Genomic DNA, 18,264 nt, shown 5'->3' on the forward strand with positions numbered 1-18,264 from the left:
ATGGCATTCGGCAGTATACATGTAGGATAATAATATAGTAAGTACAAGATATGATATTAGTATTCATTTCATTGACAGAACATTTGGCAGCATATGCTTGTAGGATGAAAGTAATTACAAGGTATGATATCGGTTTATGTAAATAATTAACACGACATACCACAGTATCCAAAATTTCGGCACAGTGATGGCTTTTCCTCCCATGATGCTATACACCGACTATCACGAGCTAGTAGGTCGAGCCGTTTAGATTTGTGCCGCAATTCTGCATTTCCTCCCTATCCCTTAAGTTAAGGAGGGAATGTTCCCCGTTCTTTTACACCCATTGACCTTTGACCTGTGACCTCCAATTTCGACACAGCGATGGCTTTTCCTACCATGATGCTGTACACGCGACTATCACGAGCCTATAGGTCAAGCCGTTTAGATTTGTGCCGCAATTCTGCATTTCCTCCCTATACCTTAAGTTAAGGAGGGAATGTTCCCCCTTCTTTTACACCTCTTGACCTTTGACCTGTGACCTCCAATTTCGGCACAGTGATGGCTTTTCCTACCATGATGCTATACACCGACTATCACGAGCCTATAGGTCGAGCCGTTTAGATTTGTGCCGCAATTCTGCATTTCCTCCCTATACCTTAAGTTAAGGAGGGAATGTTCCCCCTTCTTTTACACCTCTTGACCTTTGACCTTTGACCCCCATCTTCGACATCCCAACTCGTTTTCAGATTACCCCCCCACGCCCCCAATATTGTGACCGTACGTCGAGCGGTTAAGATTTGTGCCCAACTGTTGACGGACGGACGAACGCACGGACGCACGGACGCACGGACAATCATGCGATTCTACAAGCTACATCTGACTATGTCAGATGAGCTAAAAATGAGTGAGATTTATTTTGAATCAGAAAATCTAAGGCCGAAGGGGGGGTGGATGGAGGGACGAAATTTTTTTTTAATGGGGTGCTATTTGATGCCCTCAGCAGCAGTCAGATTAGCAAAATCAGTCGCTGGGTGCGCCACAAGTATTAAATGTCAGGAGTCCCGTGCCTCGTGTCCTGCGTTTTTCGGCAAAGTTCGGCTAGACCCACTCCATGCAACGAAGAAAAACTGGATTCTTGCAATTGCGTGAGATTCTCAGGGACTATCTGAAATGTGAGTGAGAGTGTAAGATTGTGCTGAATTGCGTGAGTCTCACGCCAAAGTTGTGAGGCTTGTGAGCCCTGTATGGTCTAGACTGGAACCCTAGTAGAAGTAGAAACAAGTTTTCCTTTTGAACACAGGCACTTAATTGGAACGTTTCAATAGTGAACTGATGGTAAATAAACACGAAATGTATTTAATTATTACCAAAGTTTTAATGTTCAGAGTAGCTATATGCCCGGCAGCTGGCATATATATATCTGACGGCTGCCGGGCACGGTCTTCGATTTCTTAAATGCCCGGCAGTTTTTAATTTTCAGCGTTATCTCAAGTAAACAAGGGTTAGGGTTAGGGTTAGGGTTAGGGTTAGGAACTGACGGGCATTTAGGAAATCGAAGACCGTGCCCGGCTGCTGGAGCGTTGAATGTTTTTCTACTCCCTTGCGCCTATTATTGCCGATAACTTCCTGTAAATGCCGTTCATATGCTCCTCTGCAACACATGAGTACGCCGCACGCACGCTGCTATGCACAAATAACAAAGAGAATATAGAGGAGCTATTCTTGTTGTTGTTGTTGTTGGTGTTGTTCTTTGTACAGCGGCGTGCGTGCGGTGTACTTGTGTCGCAGAGGAGCCTTTGAACGGCACTTACAGGAAATTATCGGCAATAATAGGCGAAAGAGAGTAGAGAAACATTAAGACTTTGGTAATAAAAACATTTCGTGTTTATTTACCATATTTTTTTAGTGTGCTTTTATCAGTTTTGAAGCCGATGAAGGGTTTCGCAGGTGATTACAAAACCTGTTTCTAGGGGGCGGGTTTGTAACTTTGTTATCGTATTTAAAACAACGTGTCTATCAGCATTACTGGGGCATAATGATCCCTACTGCTTATAGTACTATCATTAAATATGTTGTGCAACCCGTAATACCTACAGGGCCTAATTTTGATTACAGCAGCTGCTTTACTGCTTACTGCAGATTTGCTGCAGATTGCGACGACAATCCAGAATCACGCCGATACGACCGGTCACCTGCTGTACGCCGGCGATCACCGCCGCTACCGCGAGTTCACGCGTGGCGCGAGCGATTTGCAATGGCGGAGTTATTGCTTGATCCCGATATTAGATTATGGGTTGTTTTGCCTATTGTGATAATAACATTTCTTATTGGAATTGTTCGCCATCATGCGACGATACTCTTTTCATCTGCAAAGAAAGTAGAGCTACAACAAGTAACAGATAGGTAGGTGATTTTCAGTTGTAGGTTTGAGTTATTTCGCAAAGAAATGGTTTCACAACACTCAACAGTACGGTTCAAGGATAGAGAACATGGGTCCCAATAAAACCAATGTCATTGTCCTGAGGCTGAGTAGGGTTCATACTCAGTCATAGGCATTAGGCATACTCATACTTCATAGGGTCTAGGTCCCCCAGGGTACTGCCGGAACGTACCCTGGCAACTATCTGATAGTGATATGGTTAGGGTTAGGGAGTAAGCGTAGGCGACTCCCTAGACTCGTTAGTGGAGTAGGCGAGGTACGGTCCGGCATATTATTATTAGGTACGCAGTAACCAGGGTACGTTCCGGTATATACCGGACCGTACCCAGGGTACGTTCCGGCAGTACCCCGGGGGACATAGACCCTCTCAGCGCTAGTGAACACGATTAGGTGAGTATCACGTTGATTTATATGCTCTGGTACCAGGGTACGTTCCGGTATACCGGACCGTACCCAGGCAGGGTACGTTCCGGCAGTACCATGGGGGACATAGACCCTCTCAGCGTAGGCCTGTACCGTAACCATAGTATTTGGACGCTCGCCCGAAACTGGACGCTCCTAAGTGCGCATGCGCGCATGCTCTTGTTTTTCTCTTGTTTCTTTTTGTTTTAATCTTGTTTTGCAGGGCCGTAGGAAATATTAGCCATGCTCTTTTGTTTTCTTTTTGTTTCGCCTTGTAACCTGACACACATAACACAGTCTTACTAACTTACTACATTACAAATTGTTTCAATCAAATGTTTCCATGAGTGACGTGGTTGGCCGCCATGTTTGTTTATTGCAACCGTTTTCGATGGGCGAGATGCGCAGATGACTACTGCGCATGCTGCGCATGCGCCCTTGCAAAACAAGAGGCACCTGCGTGCATGCGCACTTAGGAGCGTCCAGTTTCGAGCGAGCGTCCAAATACTACGATACAGGCCTACCGTATGTTCCATGATTCACTTACAATATTCAATAACTATAGCCTGGGTTCTTCTTATTGACAAACGAATTTAAGGCCAGAATCGACCGATTCATGAAAATCACCAGATATGGGTGCACATTAGGCTAGGCCTATTTAGTATTGCTCATAGGGTCTATATCCCCCAGGGTACTGCCGGAACGTACCCTGGGTACGGTCCGGTATACCGGAACTTACCCTGGTAACTATCTGATAGGGTTAGGGAGTAGGCGTAGGCGACTCCCTAGACTCGTTTAATAGTAGAGTAGGCGAGGTACGGTCCGGCATATTAGATAGTACCAGGGTACGTTCCGGCAGTACCCTGGGGGACATAGACCCTCTCAGCATTAGTACTAGTACTATTACTACCCATTATCTAACTAACTAAACTATAACTAACTTCTGTGTTTTGCAGCCAAGCAATGATACGGAGTCGTTTGTTACGAGAGAATGGCAAGTACCTTCCAAAAGAAAGCTTTTTGATGCGTAAGAACTTCTTCAACAATGAGGAAACTGGATTTTTCAAAACTCAAAAGAGAGCTGCTCCAGCTCAGAATCCAATGACAGGTAGGTACACAGGGCCCTAGCTAGGATTTTTTTTTCTGTAGCCAAACAATTAGCCAGAATCAATTTTCATTAGCCAATTTGGATTCCTGTTAGCCACATCTTGTAGCCTAACATTTTATGAGCACAAACAGGCGATAAATAATTTTTCTTTTCTTTATTTTTTCACAAACTTTTATATGCATGAAGTACAAAACTACACTTATTTAATGCAAACAAACTATTATTCACCACATGTCTATGACTGAGACACTTATTAACACTATGATTCACCACCATGACTCTGACTGACTGACAGAGACATTCAAATTGTCTGAATTTTTTTTCTTCACTGCTGGCAGGAAAATTCTCCTATCTTTTTTAGCACACCACTGGACATAGCACTTTTCAAAGTCAAACATCTTCTTCTGGGCCTTCAATTTTGATGGTACGGACGACCGGACGGACGGACGATCAAGCGATTCTACAAGCTGCATCTGACTATGTCAGATGAGCTAAAAAGCGAGGTCTTCTGTGAGGCGAGTGACGAAAGTGACAAAATTAACATCTTACAAAAAACAAAGAAGATTAAAAAAAAACAATTAAAATAAACGCAAATATTAAGCGTAAGATCACAGACAGAGGACGATAAAAAGGAAGTGATCGAGTTGCAGAGGAGAGGTGTCGATGGGAGTAGGGGAAAGAATAAGGGAGAAAAAACAAAAAAATAAAAACTTGAAGGGTTAAATCTCTTCCTATGGGGATTAAGTGAGGGGGTTAATTCCATTTGAATCCTATAGTCGCCACAAGTTTTGTACTTTTGCCGGCAGCAGGCAGCCTCTGAACAAAACTATGAAACTATTGAGAAAACACTAATAACTAGGTGGGTGTGAAGAAAATGTAATAATCATAATGTATATTGGCCAACACACAAGCGTTTCAGACAAACCCTACACTTGCGTTGGTGTAGGGATAGCTACTAGTTGTAGGGGGGGGGGGGCAACGTGTAACGGTCAGGATCAACGCCTCCTTTGCGGGACGCCTCTAGTAACTGGTGTCTTCTGGATAAGTAATATAACCTAACGAAAGGGCCCAAGCAGAGTTTAGGACGTTTTGAAAACAGATTTTTTGCACATATAAAATGATATACGCACGCAATCACGCACGCACGCACACACACATATGTATGTATATCTATATATATATATCTGCGATCTCTGTCCGTCCGTCTGTCCGTCTGTCTGTGGACAAGCATATATGGGTATTTTGTTAGTGCCTTAACTTTTCTATGCAATCTGACTGTGCCAGGTTAGGAATGAATTCACAATAACACAGCCATTTCGGATTTTGGATTTTTTGGATTTTCCATTTTTTTGGATTTATACGCAATATCATGTCTGTCTTATTCTCAATTCATTCCTAACCTGGCACAGTCACATTGCATACAACAGTTCAATCACGATGGGCATATAGAGCGCAGGATCCACAGAGAGAGGGAGGGAGGGAGAGAGATCGCAGATATATCCGAAATCCAAAAAAACCCAACAAAATCCAAAAAACCCAAAAAATCCAAAAAATCCAAAAAAATCCAAAAACCCAAAAAATACAAAAAAATACAAAAACCCAAAAAATCCACGTTCGTCACTTTTTTCGCCAAATAAGACTTTCAATCGCCAGATTACTAATTTGTTCGCCATTGGCGAATTGGCGAGTGGGTAGCGAGGGCCCTGGGTACAGTAGTGCAGCATTTAACTCACCAAAGAGTTCGGCAGAGATAATACCAGCGAGGAGCTATACTTACTTGTGCAGCTTCATCTTCGATATCAGTTCTCCCCCAACCACTAGTCTGGCCAGGTTACGAGATGGAGACTAACATCAATAGATATCGTAACTTTGTTTCGATATACGACCGTTTCTTGGAGCTACACTAGTAATTATATGCTATTTATCACATTTTATAATCACACTTGTGCCGTAAGACACAATAGACATGCGGGTCACTGATAACAATTTATATACATTCATGCAAAATTAAAGTAAAAGTTGCATAAATCTATCTTGTGTTTATTGATTCATTTAGACCCAACCATGATGACAGACATGTTGAAGGGGAACCTTACTAATGTTTTACCGATGATTGTCATTGGAGGCTGGATCAACTGGACCTTTTCTGGTTTTGTTACAAGTAAGACATTTAGGTGTTCTATTAGTAGCAGGGGAGCATAGCTCTTGGGGAGTAAGAAAGGTGGTTGGAAATTTTCCCCAAGATCGCCTGGAGAAAGGAATGAATATCCAATAAATGTAAATTACCCTAAATTGGAATTTTGTATTTGCTCTAAGAAATTATTTAGATATGGTATTGGCCCTCAACTGTGACTGCAATTGTATATCTTTTGCATATACTAAAAAGTTTGTGGTGCATGGTTTTACTACATATAACTTGGATGGCTTGGATGAAGTATTCATGTAGTAAGCAGGGTGCAAAATTAACGGGAGTCCGGAGTCAAATACTCCCAGATTTACTGTCGGACTCCCCGATTTGACGTATACAGGATTCCGTGTGGCTCCCTGAAAATTCTGCCATACTACCTAGTTCGTTCCAGAGCACGGCCTCGTGGAAATACTGTATTTTTTCAGCTAATATCCAAAGAAAATTTGACAGACGTGCAACCAGAACTTTAAAATTATTATAAATATAAAACTTATAATATTGTTAATATCTTTACTTTTGTACCTCAGACTGCGGACTCCTTCTTTTTGAAGGTAGGGAGTCCGTTGGACTCCTGTGTTCAAAAGTTAATTTCTACCCCTGTGTAGTGTTATTAATAATTTCATATATGCAATTTGACTAGCTCAATACTTGCATGAAATGGTACTGTATACGCCATATTTTTCGCGTACAGATATTTTTGCGAATTCAGACTTGACGGATAATTTCGCGAATGGTTAATTTGAATTCGCGGTCGGTGAATTCCCGAATCAGTGAAGAACAGCGTGTTGTTATTATCGCGTGTTGTTATATTCGTGGTCGGGGACACGTTCACAAAATTAGTGAAAATTAAACTACCGCGAAATATACAGCATATACAGTATGTCTTTCCCTTCAGCTAAAGTGCCATTCCCGTTAACACTGAGGTTCAAGCCCATGCTCCAAAGAGGAGTCGAACTCGCATCTCTAGATGCCTCATGGTAAGAGTAAATATTATTTACATTGTTATCAGATTAAATGTTATCAGATTAAATGTTATCAGATTAAATGTTATTAATTGTTATCAGATTAAATGTTATCAGATTAAATGTTATCAGATTAAATGTTATTAATTGTTATCAGATTAAATGTTATCAGATTTTTTATGGTAGTCATCAGTTATTGTTTTTAAAGAGGAAAGTTCTCAAATTTCTAAATACCTACTGTGAGCTTGGTTATGTCGAAGAAACACATTTTGACTAATTCCTATTGCTGCCTGCGTAACATTTTTGTACCAGTTCTGTATAATCTTGAGAAAGTGACGTTTTAATACTAAAACCATGCTTACATACATAAGATACTTGAATGTTTTACACTATAAATTGGAAAACCAGGGATAAACTACACATGGAAAAATTTACTCCCATATCACTATGATATATTCTGCTGTGCAATATTTATTACAGGGTAAGCTCTGCGTCTTGGTATTTTCTCAACATATTTGGACTGCGAAGCATGTACACGCTAATTCTGGGACAAGATAACCAGGCAGATCAAACTAAGCAAATGCAGGTATGCTGGTTAATGACATGTGTTGAGGTTACCCATATGGGTAAAAGCTTTGCAGATGCTGGCACACTTGCGTGACTCTGTTGATGATTCACTCTTGTGACAGCTTTCATGTGAAATTACATTGATTTTTCATTTGCATTCTTATTCGATGACTAAGAACTAGGTGCCACCTCTGTACACGCTGTGTTATCTTTTGGCAGAAATAATTTAAAAGCCTTCATTGCCTGTATCATATGTAATTGTCACATGAACTTTTAGTGCATTGTTTAATAGTAAAATATATCGTAATTACACGTAATAAAAAATAGTGAGCCACACGTATGCACATTTCTTGACACACATACCTACATAGTGATGTGTGTATATGCTAATGTATATCCTTAGATGGTGATGTATGATTTGTTTGTAGGACCAGATGTCAGGCGCAGCAATGGCCATGCCTCAAGATCCGAAAGCAGCTTTTAAAGCAGAATGGGAGGCACTGGAGATCACTGACCATCAGTGGGCTTTGCGTAATGTTGAGGATCAACTGATTGCATCTAGTCAAATTAATCCAGAGCCTGTTTTCACAAAGAACAAGTTTGAATGAGAATTCAAGAATAAGACTGGTTGTAAGAGCATGTTCTCACGTCCTGCATTCGACGGCATATGTCAGACACAGAACCAGTTTAGCTACCAGCTTTTATTTCCCAATACTGCAGGCACAAGTCCTGTAACACCTATGTTATCACTTTGTTGTAATGTATCGTCTTTATTCACTAGTATTTTAAACAAGAATGTTGGTTTACTCTACAACGAGTTCCTAAGGACTCTAGTAGTCTTACAATATCAGTTGTTATTATTTAGCATTCTAATTACAATATTATTGTCACAGAGTTGTCCACATAGCAACCAATTTCATATAGTTGTCATAACTATAGCATTATAACCAATGTCATAAACTATCGTAAAAATAAAATAATTTAATGAAGAGTAACAAATGTACATTCAATTACATAACATATCTAGATGTTCAGGTTTAGTAGGATACGTATTCCGTTTTATTTATGCATTCAAGTTTATAATCTAAAAAAGACATGAGAAGCCATTTTGCTATTTACTTTAATTAATATACAGGCAATTGTATTAAAATTAATAATTTAAAAGTAAAGATATATACCATGGGTACAGGATGGGTAAGTATGTAACGATGAAATTAATGTTTTATTAATTACCGTTTACCGTGAATGGCTTTGCGGTAAAGACACAATATACTATTTTTTTTAAAGCATTTTTTAAAAGTATTGAGAATCATTAGATACTAGAGAATGATTTTGCTCATTAGAGGCAAGTCTCATGTGCCAGTTGCCTAATGTTTCAAATAAGTCCATTCTGATTACGAAAAATAAGAAAATTTGTAAAAAGGTGTCTTTACTGCCATTTATCACTTTTCGTTGAAATGGCCTTGATGAGAATGATGAACACCGGGTCGCAAATGAAATGACTCCTCTTGGATTGACCAATAATCTTTTTACCAGTTTCATTTTTAGGCTTATCTCAGTTTAAACACTAGAACATGGATACACTATTATGGGGAGAATATAAAATTCTGTTTGCCAAGTTCACTAAAGCATTATGAAGTAATTTCATCACAAATAGAGGTGGCTTAATCTGGGTTAACCTAATGACGTGACATGCCATGAACTGAGAGAAACATCTAGAACATTAGCACGATAATTGCAGACAAACAAGTCGCTGTGTAGTGTGTTCTTCGTGGCTGGCATATGATTGACTTCTATCGAAAGCGCACACACGAAAAATGATTAAAAACAATGTACATATTTATGAAACACACCGAGCTGGGCAACATTTTCTGCAGCTATCATAAATAAGGCAATTTGTTATAATTTAACTTAAAGCAAGTTAAATTCACAATAAGGTGAATTGTTCTTGAAAAATATCACAAATTGGTAATTGAAAATGATAAAAGACACAAAGGAGAGCAATAATAAGGTAGAAGGCAACAACTACATATTCGTTATATACATAGCACCATGAACATATATAAATGAGAATATATCAGATCATTCTGTTCATGATGATAATTTACTATGAAAAATTGTGCATACTGATTGGTGAAGAATTTCACCAGACCATAGTATAACTTTTGTTACGTCAAAATATTTTCATCTGCCTATGCCATGTGTATATATCATGTAGACTGAGGCCACAATTAAAAAACTCTTTGTTTGCCCTCACCCGACCCAGGCCGAAAAGTTTGGGTAGGTAGGTAAGCTTAAATTGATTTTTTTAGGGGTCTTTTTACAAATTCAGCATGGTGTCTACATACTCGGGTGTGCTTGTGTGGAGATACCTTTTATGTTGAATGTTTGTTTTACTTGGTACATATAATCAGAAGTAGATTGTTCCCTATTATCTACTTCTGATATAATGTATTGCCTACAGATTTATATGATGTACAGTGATACAATTTGTAAAAAAAAAGAATGGGAAAGATCAATAAAAATGTTTGATCGGCCCCTTTTTGGCGGGTCGGGCGAGTGAGGGAAGACAAACAATATTTTTATTACGGCCTGATCGTAATTTTTGTTTTGTTACAAGTCCCTGTGTATCAGATAAGATTCAATACATATGCATTGTTTTACAATTTTAACCTACGTTGCAACATTGAAGAATACGGAGTACATTGCATGATTAGAATGATGACCTCGACTACAGTTTGGCTGGCTTGCTAAAAGCATGTCTACCTGAGATCTCTGTGTACTTGTGTTAACATCTATACAATTACAGTAATAATTAGACTTGCACGCATGCATATACACTAGCAAGCGTGCTCACACACACACACGCACTCGCACGCACGCACGCACACGCACACGCAGACACACACACACACACACACACACACACAAATACTTGTACTTGTGTATTCGTCACATGAACAGAATATATATGTAGATAGATCGATAGATAGATAGACAGACAGACAAACAGACAGACAGACAGACAGACAGACAGATAGATAGATATTACTTCAATGTCAGGGTGCATAATTTCAATTTGCGCAATCCACTCAGTAGCAGGGGGAGTAGATAAGTGCAAGAATACCACGATGTAAGAGGATTATAATTTTTTTTCCATATACCCTAATGACTTGCATTCTAGTCAAACCTTGAAGTACATGTAGATGTTCTGCAATACAGCATATAGATTTTTAGCCTTTCAAATTCTGACGATTTTTTACACATTTACAATCTCTATGTACTTCTAGCCATGGCTAGAGGGGAATGATATAATAATATACCCAATATAATTTCTTGTCGTATGGCCAAATAAAGAAATGGGCATCGCTCCTTTCCTTATAGCCTAGCCATACACATTCACTGATTCAGTAAACAGCCACTGCAATTTCATATAAATCTGAAACCAGTACGTTCTAGAGGTGTTCACTGAGGGGGCAGCCCTATAGACCAAAGGTCCGAGAGACCGAAGGTCCGATACACCGAATGTTGCAAAGGGTTAGAGTTAGAGTTAGGGTTAGGATTAGGGCATATATATGGTTTATAGTGGCATCGGTGGATGTGCGGCATATTCTCCTTCGAATACGGCATTAGTGGATGTCCGGATGCGTAGCCTGAGGCTAGGCGACCGATTCCGGACGTGTAGCCACTGAGTATTCGAATAAACCTTCGGTCTATCGGGCCTTCGGTCTATCGGACCTTCGGTCTATAGGGCTGTAACCGTTCACTGATGGTTAAACTTGCAAATGTATAGATCTTCATTCATCTGCAATGTGCAGAAAACTGACTATAAATTAATTGTCATATATACCCTTCTTGTAACAGTTTACAGACAATACCAAATTAATAACATGCATTTGAATTTTCTATTTTAGGCACAATTCCTATTTGAAAAGTAAAAAAACTACATCTTTTTTGAAAAATCAGTGCACCAAAATGGCAGCTGAATAAACCCCTTGCATGTAAATTGTTTTTTATGCCCCTAACATGCAGACAACTAAGACCAAATCAATACATTCTCTAAAGCCAGCCTTAGGTCAGATTGCGATTGAATGCTGCACGACGCGACGAGCAGGGACTGACACTAGCAGTCGCAGGCAGTCGCAGAAGGCGCTTAAGGCAAAGCGATGATCGCCTATAGATCGCGCATCTAAATGAGTTTACTTTACATGACTTGTTGCTGTGTGCATGTTGTGTACATGGTTATATGCATTGTTTCATTCGCATTGTTCGATTTTATGCATTGTTCATTATACATTCGAATCTCGTCGCAGCGATCGCAAGGCAGCTAATGTCGGGTAAAACAATGCAAGCGACAGGTGGAAGCTAGTCGTGCCGCGTCGCTAAAGTAGTACATGCGCGACTCGCTGTGACTGACCACTTTCCAGTCGCTGAGCATCGCAGACTCGTCGCTGGCAGTCGCAGGAGTGCTTAGGTCGAACTGTCCCTGCGATGCGATCGTCGCACCGAGTTGCAACCAGTTGCATAAAATCAGTCACAGGCAATCGCGTTGCGTCGCAAGGCCGACCTAAGGCCGGCTTTAATTCAAACAATATGAGTGCTTATAAAACCAGTTAAGAAATTGACTACATGTACAAGTGTATGCAGAAGTGTACCAATAACCTACCTCACCAATAGTATTGGAATAATTCCACTACTCGATGGCTCGAGTATCAATGCTAGGAATTGTGCCAAGCAAAATACAATTTAATTATGTTTGCATTGCCAACTAATCTAAAGTGGAAATCAAGATATATTAATTATATTCTTTTACATAAATATTATTCATTATAGCATTTGAGAAGATATTCTGCATTTCCAATGTTCAACCGAAGTCTTTAGCTATATATGAGTAATTCCTGTAGACATATTTGGGGTTTAATGTAGGCCATGCACATGAACACATTCTGTGTTTCACAAATTTGCATACGAATACATATTCAGTGCTTAGCTATTCATCTATGCGAATGAATTCATATTCAGTGCAAACATTATTGCAATTAATTTATGTAACATGATAATTTCTCAATGTAATACTTATGTATATGAATACAATCAGTGCGACTGACAAATGAGGCTAAACTCCTGCAGTTATCATGAAACTTCTTATCATTATGGATTGATTCATGTCCAGTGTGTTTCATGCACATGAATGCATACCAAGTCAAGTGCGATTTATACTTATGAATACGTCGTACCTGTGTGATTCGATCTCATAAGTACAAGTCTAATATGTGGTGCACGTGTAGAAGTTTAACGTGTATCGATCCACGGCACACCCTTTCAGGAGATAATACAGATCTTGATGCCATCGCGCTAAAAATGTTCATCGACAAAACTCCCGGACGATCTGGGCCAACTTACAATCACGTGTGCACCACAGTAGGTGTTACAGGATCACTGCTACGTCTCCGATGTGTACTCTCACCCACGCTTGCTTCCATGGATGCGTTTATGCTCCCGATTCCCTCGTGCAGACTCCGTGTCAGGAGTACACTGCTGTGGAAACCATCTGCATCTAGAAAGCGTAGGTTATTATATTTTAAGTGTAATGATGATATTATAATGATCAACACTGGCAAGTAATAACATATCTGAACTAGCATTAATTACATTAATGCATCAAGTGTTGTCAATTAATATTGTTCAACAGTGGGCAGCCAGATGCACTAATTTGTCTTGAGTGATACGCATGAGGTAAGTAAATTTAGCACTGGATGAGTGTGTAAGAAAGAATGTGGAGAACTGTCAAAAAACCAACACAAATACTTGGTTTAGATCGCAATAACCATAGCCTCAAATGATTGACTGTACTACTGTTTGAGCTAGTGAACGTTGACTTATCGTGTCCGCCATAGCTTTAAACTGATCGCCCAAATCAGACACACAATCAGAAACACAGAGACTTGTATTACCAGGGGTTGATATATGACAAATTTGTCATTATTAACCCCTGGTATTACTAAGTGAATGTAATTTAACTTTAACCAAAATTACCATCATATTGCAGAGACGGACTGCCATGTACGTCAAAATGAGTGCTTTCATACATGGCTGAGTTCCCGTGGAAAATGATGTCAGAGTCGGTCTTAGTAGAGGAGTAAGAATGCTGTGGTAGGCTCACTGTATCATCTTCAGCCAGTTCGTCCTGCTGGGCCTTGTAGGAGAAAAGGATTGTAGGTGGCGGCGTGGACCTGTAAGATAGACGTCACAAGAAACGTCGGTTATGTGTCCATAATTTAGAACATTATTCTTCATAGTGAATCTAAGTATATGTCTCTGGCCGTACCACTGATATACGAAGATACCTTTCTTGAAGAAACACACCCTTGAGTGATAAGACATACTGAAAGATGGGTATACGACAGGCCTCAAATTAAGGATACTCTCAAGGTTTTAGAAAAATTTTTTACCGACTTTTCATTTTCAACTTTATTCGATGGCTAACACTATGTGCCACCTGTGTACATGCTCATTTCTCCATATATAGGTACATGTGAACTGTCAGAGCGTTTTGATTGCCCGCGTACATGTTTAGTGAGCCGCGGCTGACGTCATGATGACGTCAGAGACATGATACAACCAGGGTTACAATATATTCACGCCAGCCAGTATCCATCAACATCAACCCTGCTACAGCTGTACTATACTACCCTGATCCAACAAGTATAACACAAGAGCTTAAAATAGTTCTCTGCACACCTCGCAACACACCTTACATAAGGCGCACGTTTGTTGACAGTGACGTCAAGCAATAGGCGGGTTCGCGCCATTTTGCATGAAATTGCGTTTGTCACCTCGTAATTTCTCAGAATTTCTCAAGGTGCATGGAACATTTTACCAATTTAATGGTGTCAGTTAGTCATGGATATGTCGCAGTAAGTACTAACATTAGATATTTCACATACGTTCACCCATTTTTCACACAGGCGGTCAATCATTGTGAAAAATAGAAAAACGCTGATTTCTCCGTTCCAATTTCTAACTTTGTAGTCGATGTATAAATGGATATTTCTCTGTGATTACTCGGAATAATTTAATTTTACACTCGTTTTAATGGTAACATATTGCTGTAAATAAGTAATTAATTCGATTCATTTGTCAATAAACGTTTAATCTTCATTAGAGCAATACCCGTGCAAAAGGTGGAGAGTATCCTTAATATTTTTTTTCGGGGGCTCTTTTTCCCAACCCCCCAATAAAAAGAGGCTCTTTTTGTGCTTCTGGGGGCTACTTTTTGTCACATAAAATTACATAAATTTAGAGTTAGTAGTTTGTATCCTGCCCCTCAATAACTGTAATACATATGTGCATAGCACTGTTTAATGTTCCTTTACTCTCTAAAACTGAATGTAAATTGATGTGTAGTATTTTTACATTTATTTGTGTTATTTTTGTTTGTTTGTTTTTGAGCTAATTTGGAGTGATGGATTGCAAAGGTGTTTGTGAATTGTGAGTCCTGACTCCTGAGTGACTACAGCCCAATACGTATTGGGCTGTAGTATGTATGCCTGTGAAACACTGTCTATTACGAATAGCGCAAATAGTGGAGTGTCTTACGATCCAAGGAGGATCGATGTTTACCACTGTGACAGTGCACACTGCAGCTGCATGCATATGCATGGGTTTGGGATGAGGTCCCTGATTAGGGGGGTGCGGTGCCCTCCCCCAGATTTTGTATGTTAAAATTACACCTCTTAGTCTTAGATGCAATTTCCTGCATCGTGAGGCAGCATTATTAAACAATCTTCATTACAAAAATATCCCTTTTGAGTTGAGTATTTTAATCTTTGGGGACACCAAGGCAAAGTACTGTGATTAATAAGTTAATCTATCTGCCAACTGAATAGCTAACACGTATAGGCCTCGACGCTTAATTATTTTCGGATCTGTCAAAAATTTTCTTGCAATCTAATTAAGGTCTACTTTTGGTTCAGTGCATATTATATTACCAGGAGTGTATAAAGGGGCGCTTATGTCGGGCTTGCGAGCCGACTCGACTGGAAGCAACTGGCTGCAATTCACTGTGACTGCAGTGCTTAGGTCGGTCGACTGCAACGTGACTGCCTGCGACTGGCCGCCACTACACCTGCACTAGTTGCTCGGAATAGAACAGTGGGCAACTGGACGGAACTAGTCGCTGCCGATCGCTTCCAGTTGCTCGAAATCCAGTTGCTTCCAGTCGAGTCGGCTCACAAGCCCGACATAAGCCACGCTTAATATAGAGATCTATACTATATAGATAGATATATAAATATATAGAGATAGATAGATAGATAGATAGATAGATAGATAGATAGATAGATAGATAGGTATATATATATATATATATATATATAGATAGATATATATATATTATATATAGAGATATATATCGATATTATACAGTCCTGATCTTACAATATATACATGGAAAATCGTAATGAAATTCACACGTTTATTATTGCGTGCCGGCATGCTCATTGTGTGTCATTCCTGATTGCAGCTTTTTCCTCAATTCCAGGAAAGAATTTTGCTGTCGTCCTCTGATCCCAGCAGTGCCCACCCCCCTATAAAGAACGTGCCCCACGCGACTTTTAAACAATCAACCCCCCCCCCCCCCCCGTACATCAATCTATATGCCGCCCCAGACACGTACGTATACACAGTCACATTGGCGAGCGGGCGAGTGCCAAGCTCGTTCGCTGAACACACGCCATGTTTGCAGTTGATCGTGACTTTTTTTCCTTCCTGTGAAGGACAGCAACTCGGCAATTCATTTTCCGATTTGAAAGTTGTAAAAGGAAAACTAAACTCACGGCCGTCACTGTCACATCATAATGTTACAATCACGGAAAAATATTACTGGGGCGATTTTGTATCCTCTTCAAACAAAAATCGCACTCGTAATTTTTTTTTGGGGGGCGACTTTTAAGATTCCCGGGCGATTCGTCCTTTGCCCTCCCGTGTATTTTGAGGCCTGTTATAGGAGTGTGGGTGTGTGTACGTGGGCATGCGTGATTATATAACCGGAGTAACCCTATGGTTTACCCTACAAATATCTGAGCACTTACCCAAAGAAGTCGCTGAGGAATGTTCTGTAGACTAATGGAGTAAAGACTGTGAAGTAGATGTATGTTGTCAAATCTACAATACTGGGAAAAAAACACGTTATTTTTAGTATGAGGTACTTTCCTATCAAGCATCGCTTGATTAAGAACTGGTTGGTTGTTAAATTGGTTAAGAACTGCTGTTCTAGTGTGCGGTGGCCTTTAAGTCATGCACGGTTGTCGCAACTCACCACATTCCTGGTTGAACTTTGTAGAAGAGCATCCCACTACCAACTGCCTGTACTAGATTGAGAAATGCCAGGAACAAGCAGTACAAGTAGAATGACTTCTTAGCTGTAACAAAATAACAGAGCACATTTAAATATCCGTCTATGCATGTTTATCGAGGTCTAGACAGATGTGTGGCCCACTTATGTATCATCACAGAAAAATGTGGATGCATCCCTGCAATGCATTTTCCACTTTTGACTACATACTTTCTACAATGCATAAAATAAAACAATAGTACTCATAATTTCCTGTTAATTCACTTGACTTAGTGAATAGTACAGTATGAACTTGTACAGTATATGCTGACTTTTTTATTATAAATTTTTCCTTCCTGTTGTATAGCACTGTTTTGTACTGTATCACTCAGAAATTTTATTATTTTAACTGTTGAACACTATTGCATTTATCAGACTTTTTCTATATGAAAAAGACTGTCTTCAGTACATGTACTTGTATTTGAATTACATGCAATAAAGATTTAATAATAATAATAATGACAATAAATTGCCCACTTGTAGTTTATATACTTACTCGGTAGAGCAAGTCTGTATGAGACTGGTGTCCATGGCAGTAAGTCTATCACAGAGTAAATCTACAAGTAAAAAATCCATGCAGTCCTAAATGTCAAATATCATGGTTGTATATATATAGTACAGAGTGGTTAGTAGAATAAGTAGAACTACTGCTAAATACATTTTTTTACCAATACACACGCATGTAAAAGCAGACAAAATCCACACCACTTACCACAGAGAAGAAAATTGAACTAATAAACCAAAACAGCATTCCTCCATGGCCAAACAGATCGTAGTTTTTTGCATCAATGTGGAAACTGTCATCTGGGTTGACAAACTCCAGCGCCCCCTGCGTGCCAGAATAGATGAGCGAGATTGTGGAGGTACAGATAAGCACACGGCGGATACTCGTCTTGCTGTCCAGATGACCAAATGCCATGCCAAATGTTACCACACTCATCTCAGTCGACAGCAAGAATAATCTGAGGATCAGCCACAAAACCTGCAACAAACGAGTTCCAAAACATTCAAGCTCAGATCACGTTTATATCAGAGCAAAGTGAACAAGAGCCGCAAAGCGTCTGGGCTCATCTGAGGTCTGTTGCTACGATTATATACGTAAAATTTCAGTCGTGCGTAGTACCACATTTGTTACGCGCAGATATGCAGACACGCAGTTGCGTACACATCATTGTTAGGACACGCCCACTATCGCAGATGGAGGGTAGGGGGAGGGGGTGG

General features: G+C 39.8%; 3 protein-coding genes across 5 annotated transcripts in view; 1 reads left to right on the forward strand and 2 right to left on the reverse strand.

The window, feature by feature from the left end:
* The window catches only part of LOC106806979 (17-beta-hydroxysteroid dehydrogenase 14-like), a 17,338-nt gene extending 15,145 nt beyond the window's left edge, over positions 1–2,193 (reverse strand). The window contains exon 1 of one of the 3 annotated variants that reach the window (XM_014809174.1): positions 2,117–2,193. The gene's annotated coding sequence lies outside the window, so the exon portion shown is untranslated. Of the gene's footprint in view, positions 1–2,072 lie in introns of all 3 variants that reach the window. The other 2 variants (XM_014809173.1, XM_014809172.1) reach the window with 2 other exon arrangements.
* A 2-nt stretch (positions 2,194–2,195) lies between these two features.
* Positions 2,196–8,652, forward strand: LOC106806981 (ER membrane protein complex subunit 3-like). The gene is made up of 6 exons (XM_014809175.1): positions 2,196–2,385; positions 3,781–3,932; positions 5,989–6,093; positions 7,016–7,097; positions 7,563–7,668; positions 8,078–8,652. Exons 1-6 carry the CDS (start codon positions 2,237–2,239, stop codon positions 8,255–8,257), a joined length of 774 nt encoding a protein of 257 aa, XP_014664661.1. The 5' UTR covers positions 2,196–2,236; the 3' UTR covers positions 8,258–8,652.
* A 2,683-nt stretch (positions 8,653–11,335) lies between these two features.
* LOC106806989 (transmembrane protein adipocyte-associated 1 homolog) overlaps positions 11,336–18,264 on the reverse strand; it is a 12,927-nt gene continuing 5,998 nt past the window's right edge. Inside the window, exons 5-10 of the mRNA XM_014809185.1 lie at positions 17,756–18,025; positions 17,540–17,600; positions 16,969–17,071; positions 16,742–16,822; positions 13,686–13,882; positions 11,336–13,206 (exon numbers count right to left, since the gene is read on the reverse strand). Coding sequence (XP_014664671.1) covers positions 13,055–13,206; positions 13,686–13,882; positions 16,742–16,822; positions 16,969–17,071; positions 17,540–17,600; positions 17,756–18,025 — 864 coding nt within the window. The 3' untranslated portion in view covers positions 11,336–13,054. The remainder of the gene's footprint in view (positions 13,207–13,685; positions 13,883–16,741; positions 16,823–16,968; positions 17,072–17,539; positions 17,601–17,755; positions 18,026–18,264) is intronic.

This window comes from Priapulus caudatus, unplaced genomic scaffold, assembly GCF_000485595.1.
Source record: "Priapulus caudatus unplaced genomic scaffold, Priapulus_caudatus-5.0.1 Scaffold188, whole genome shotgun sequence".
Taxonomy (NCBI): Eukaryota; Metazoa; Priapulida; class Priapulimorpha; order Priapulimorphida; family Priapulidae; genus Priapulus; species Priapulus caudatus.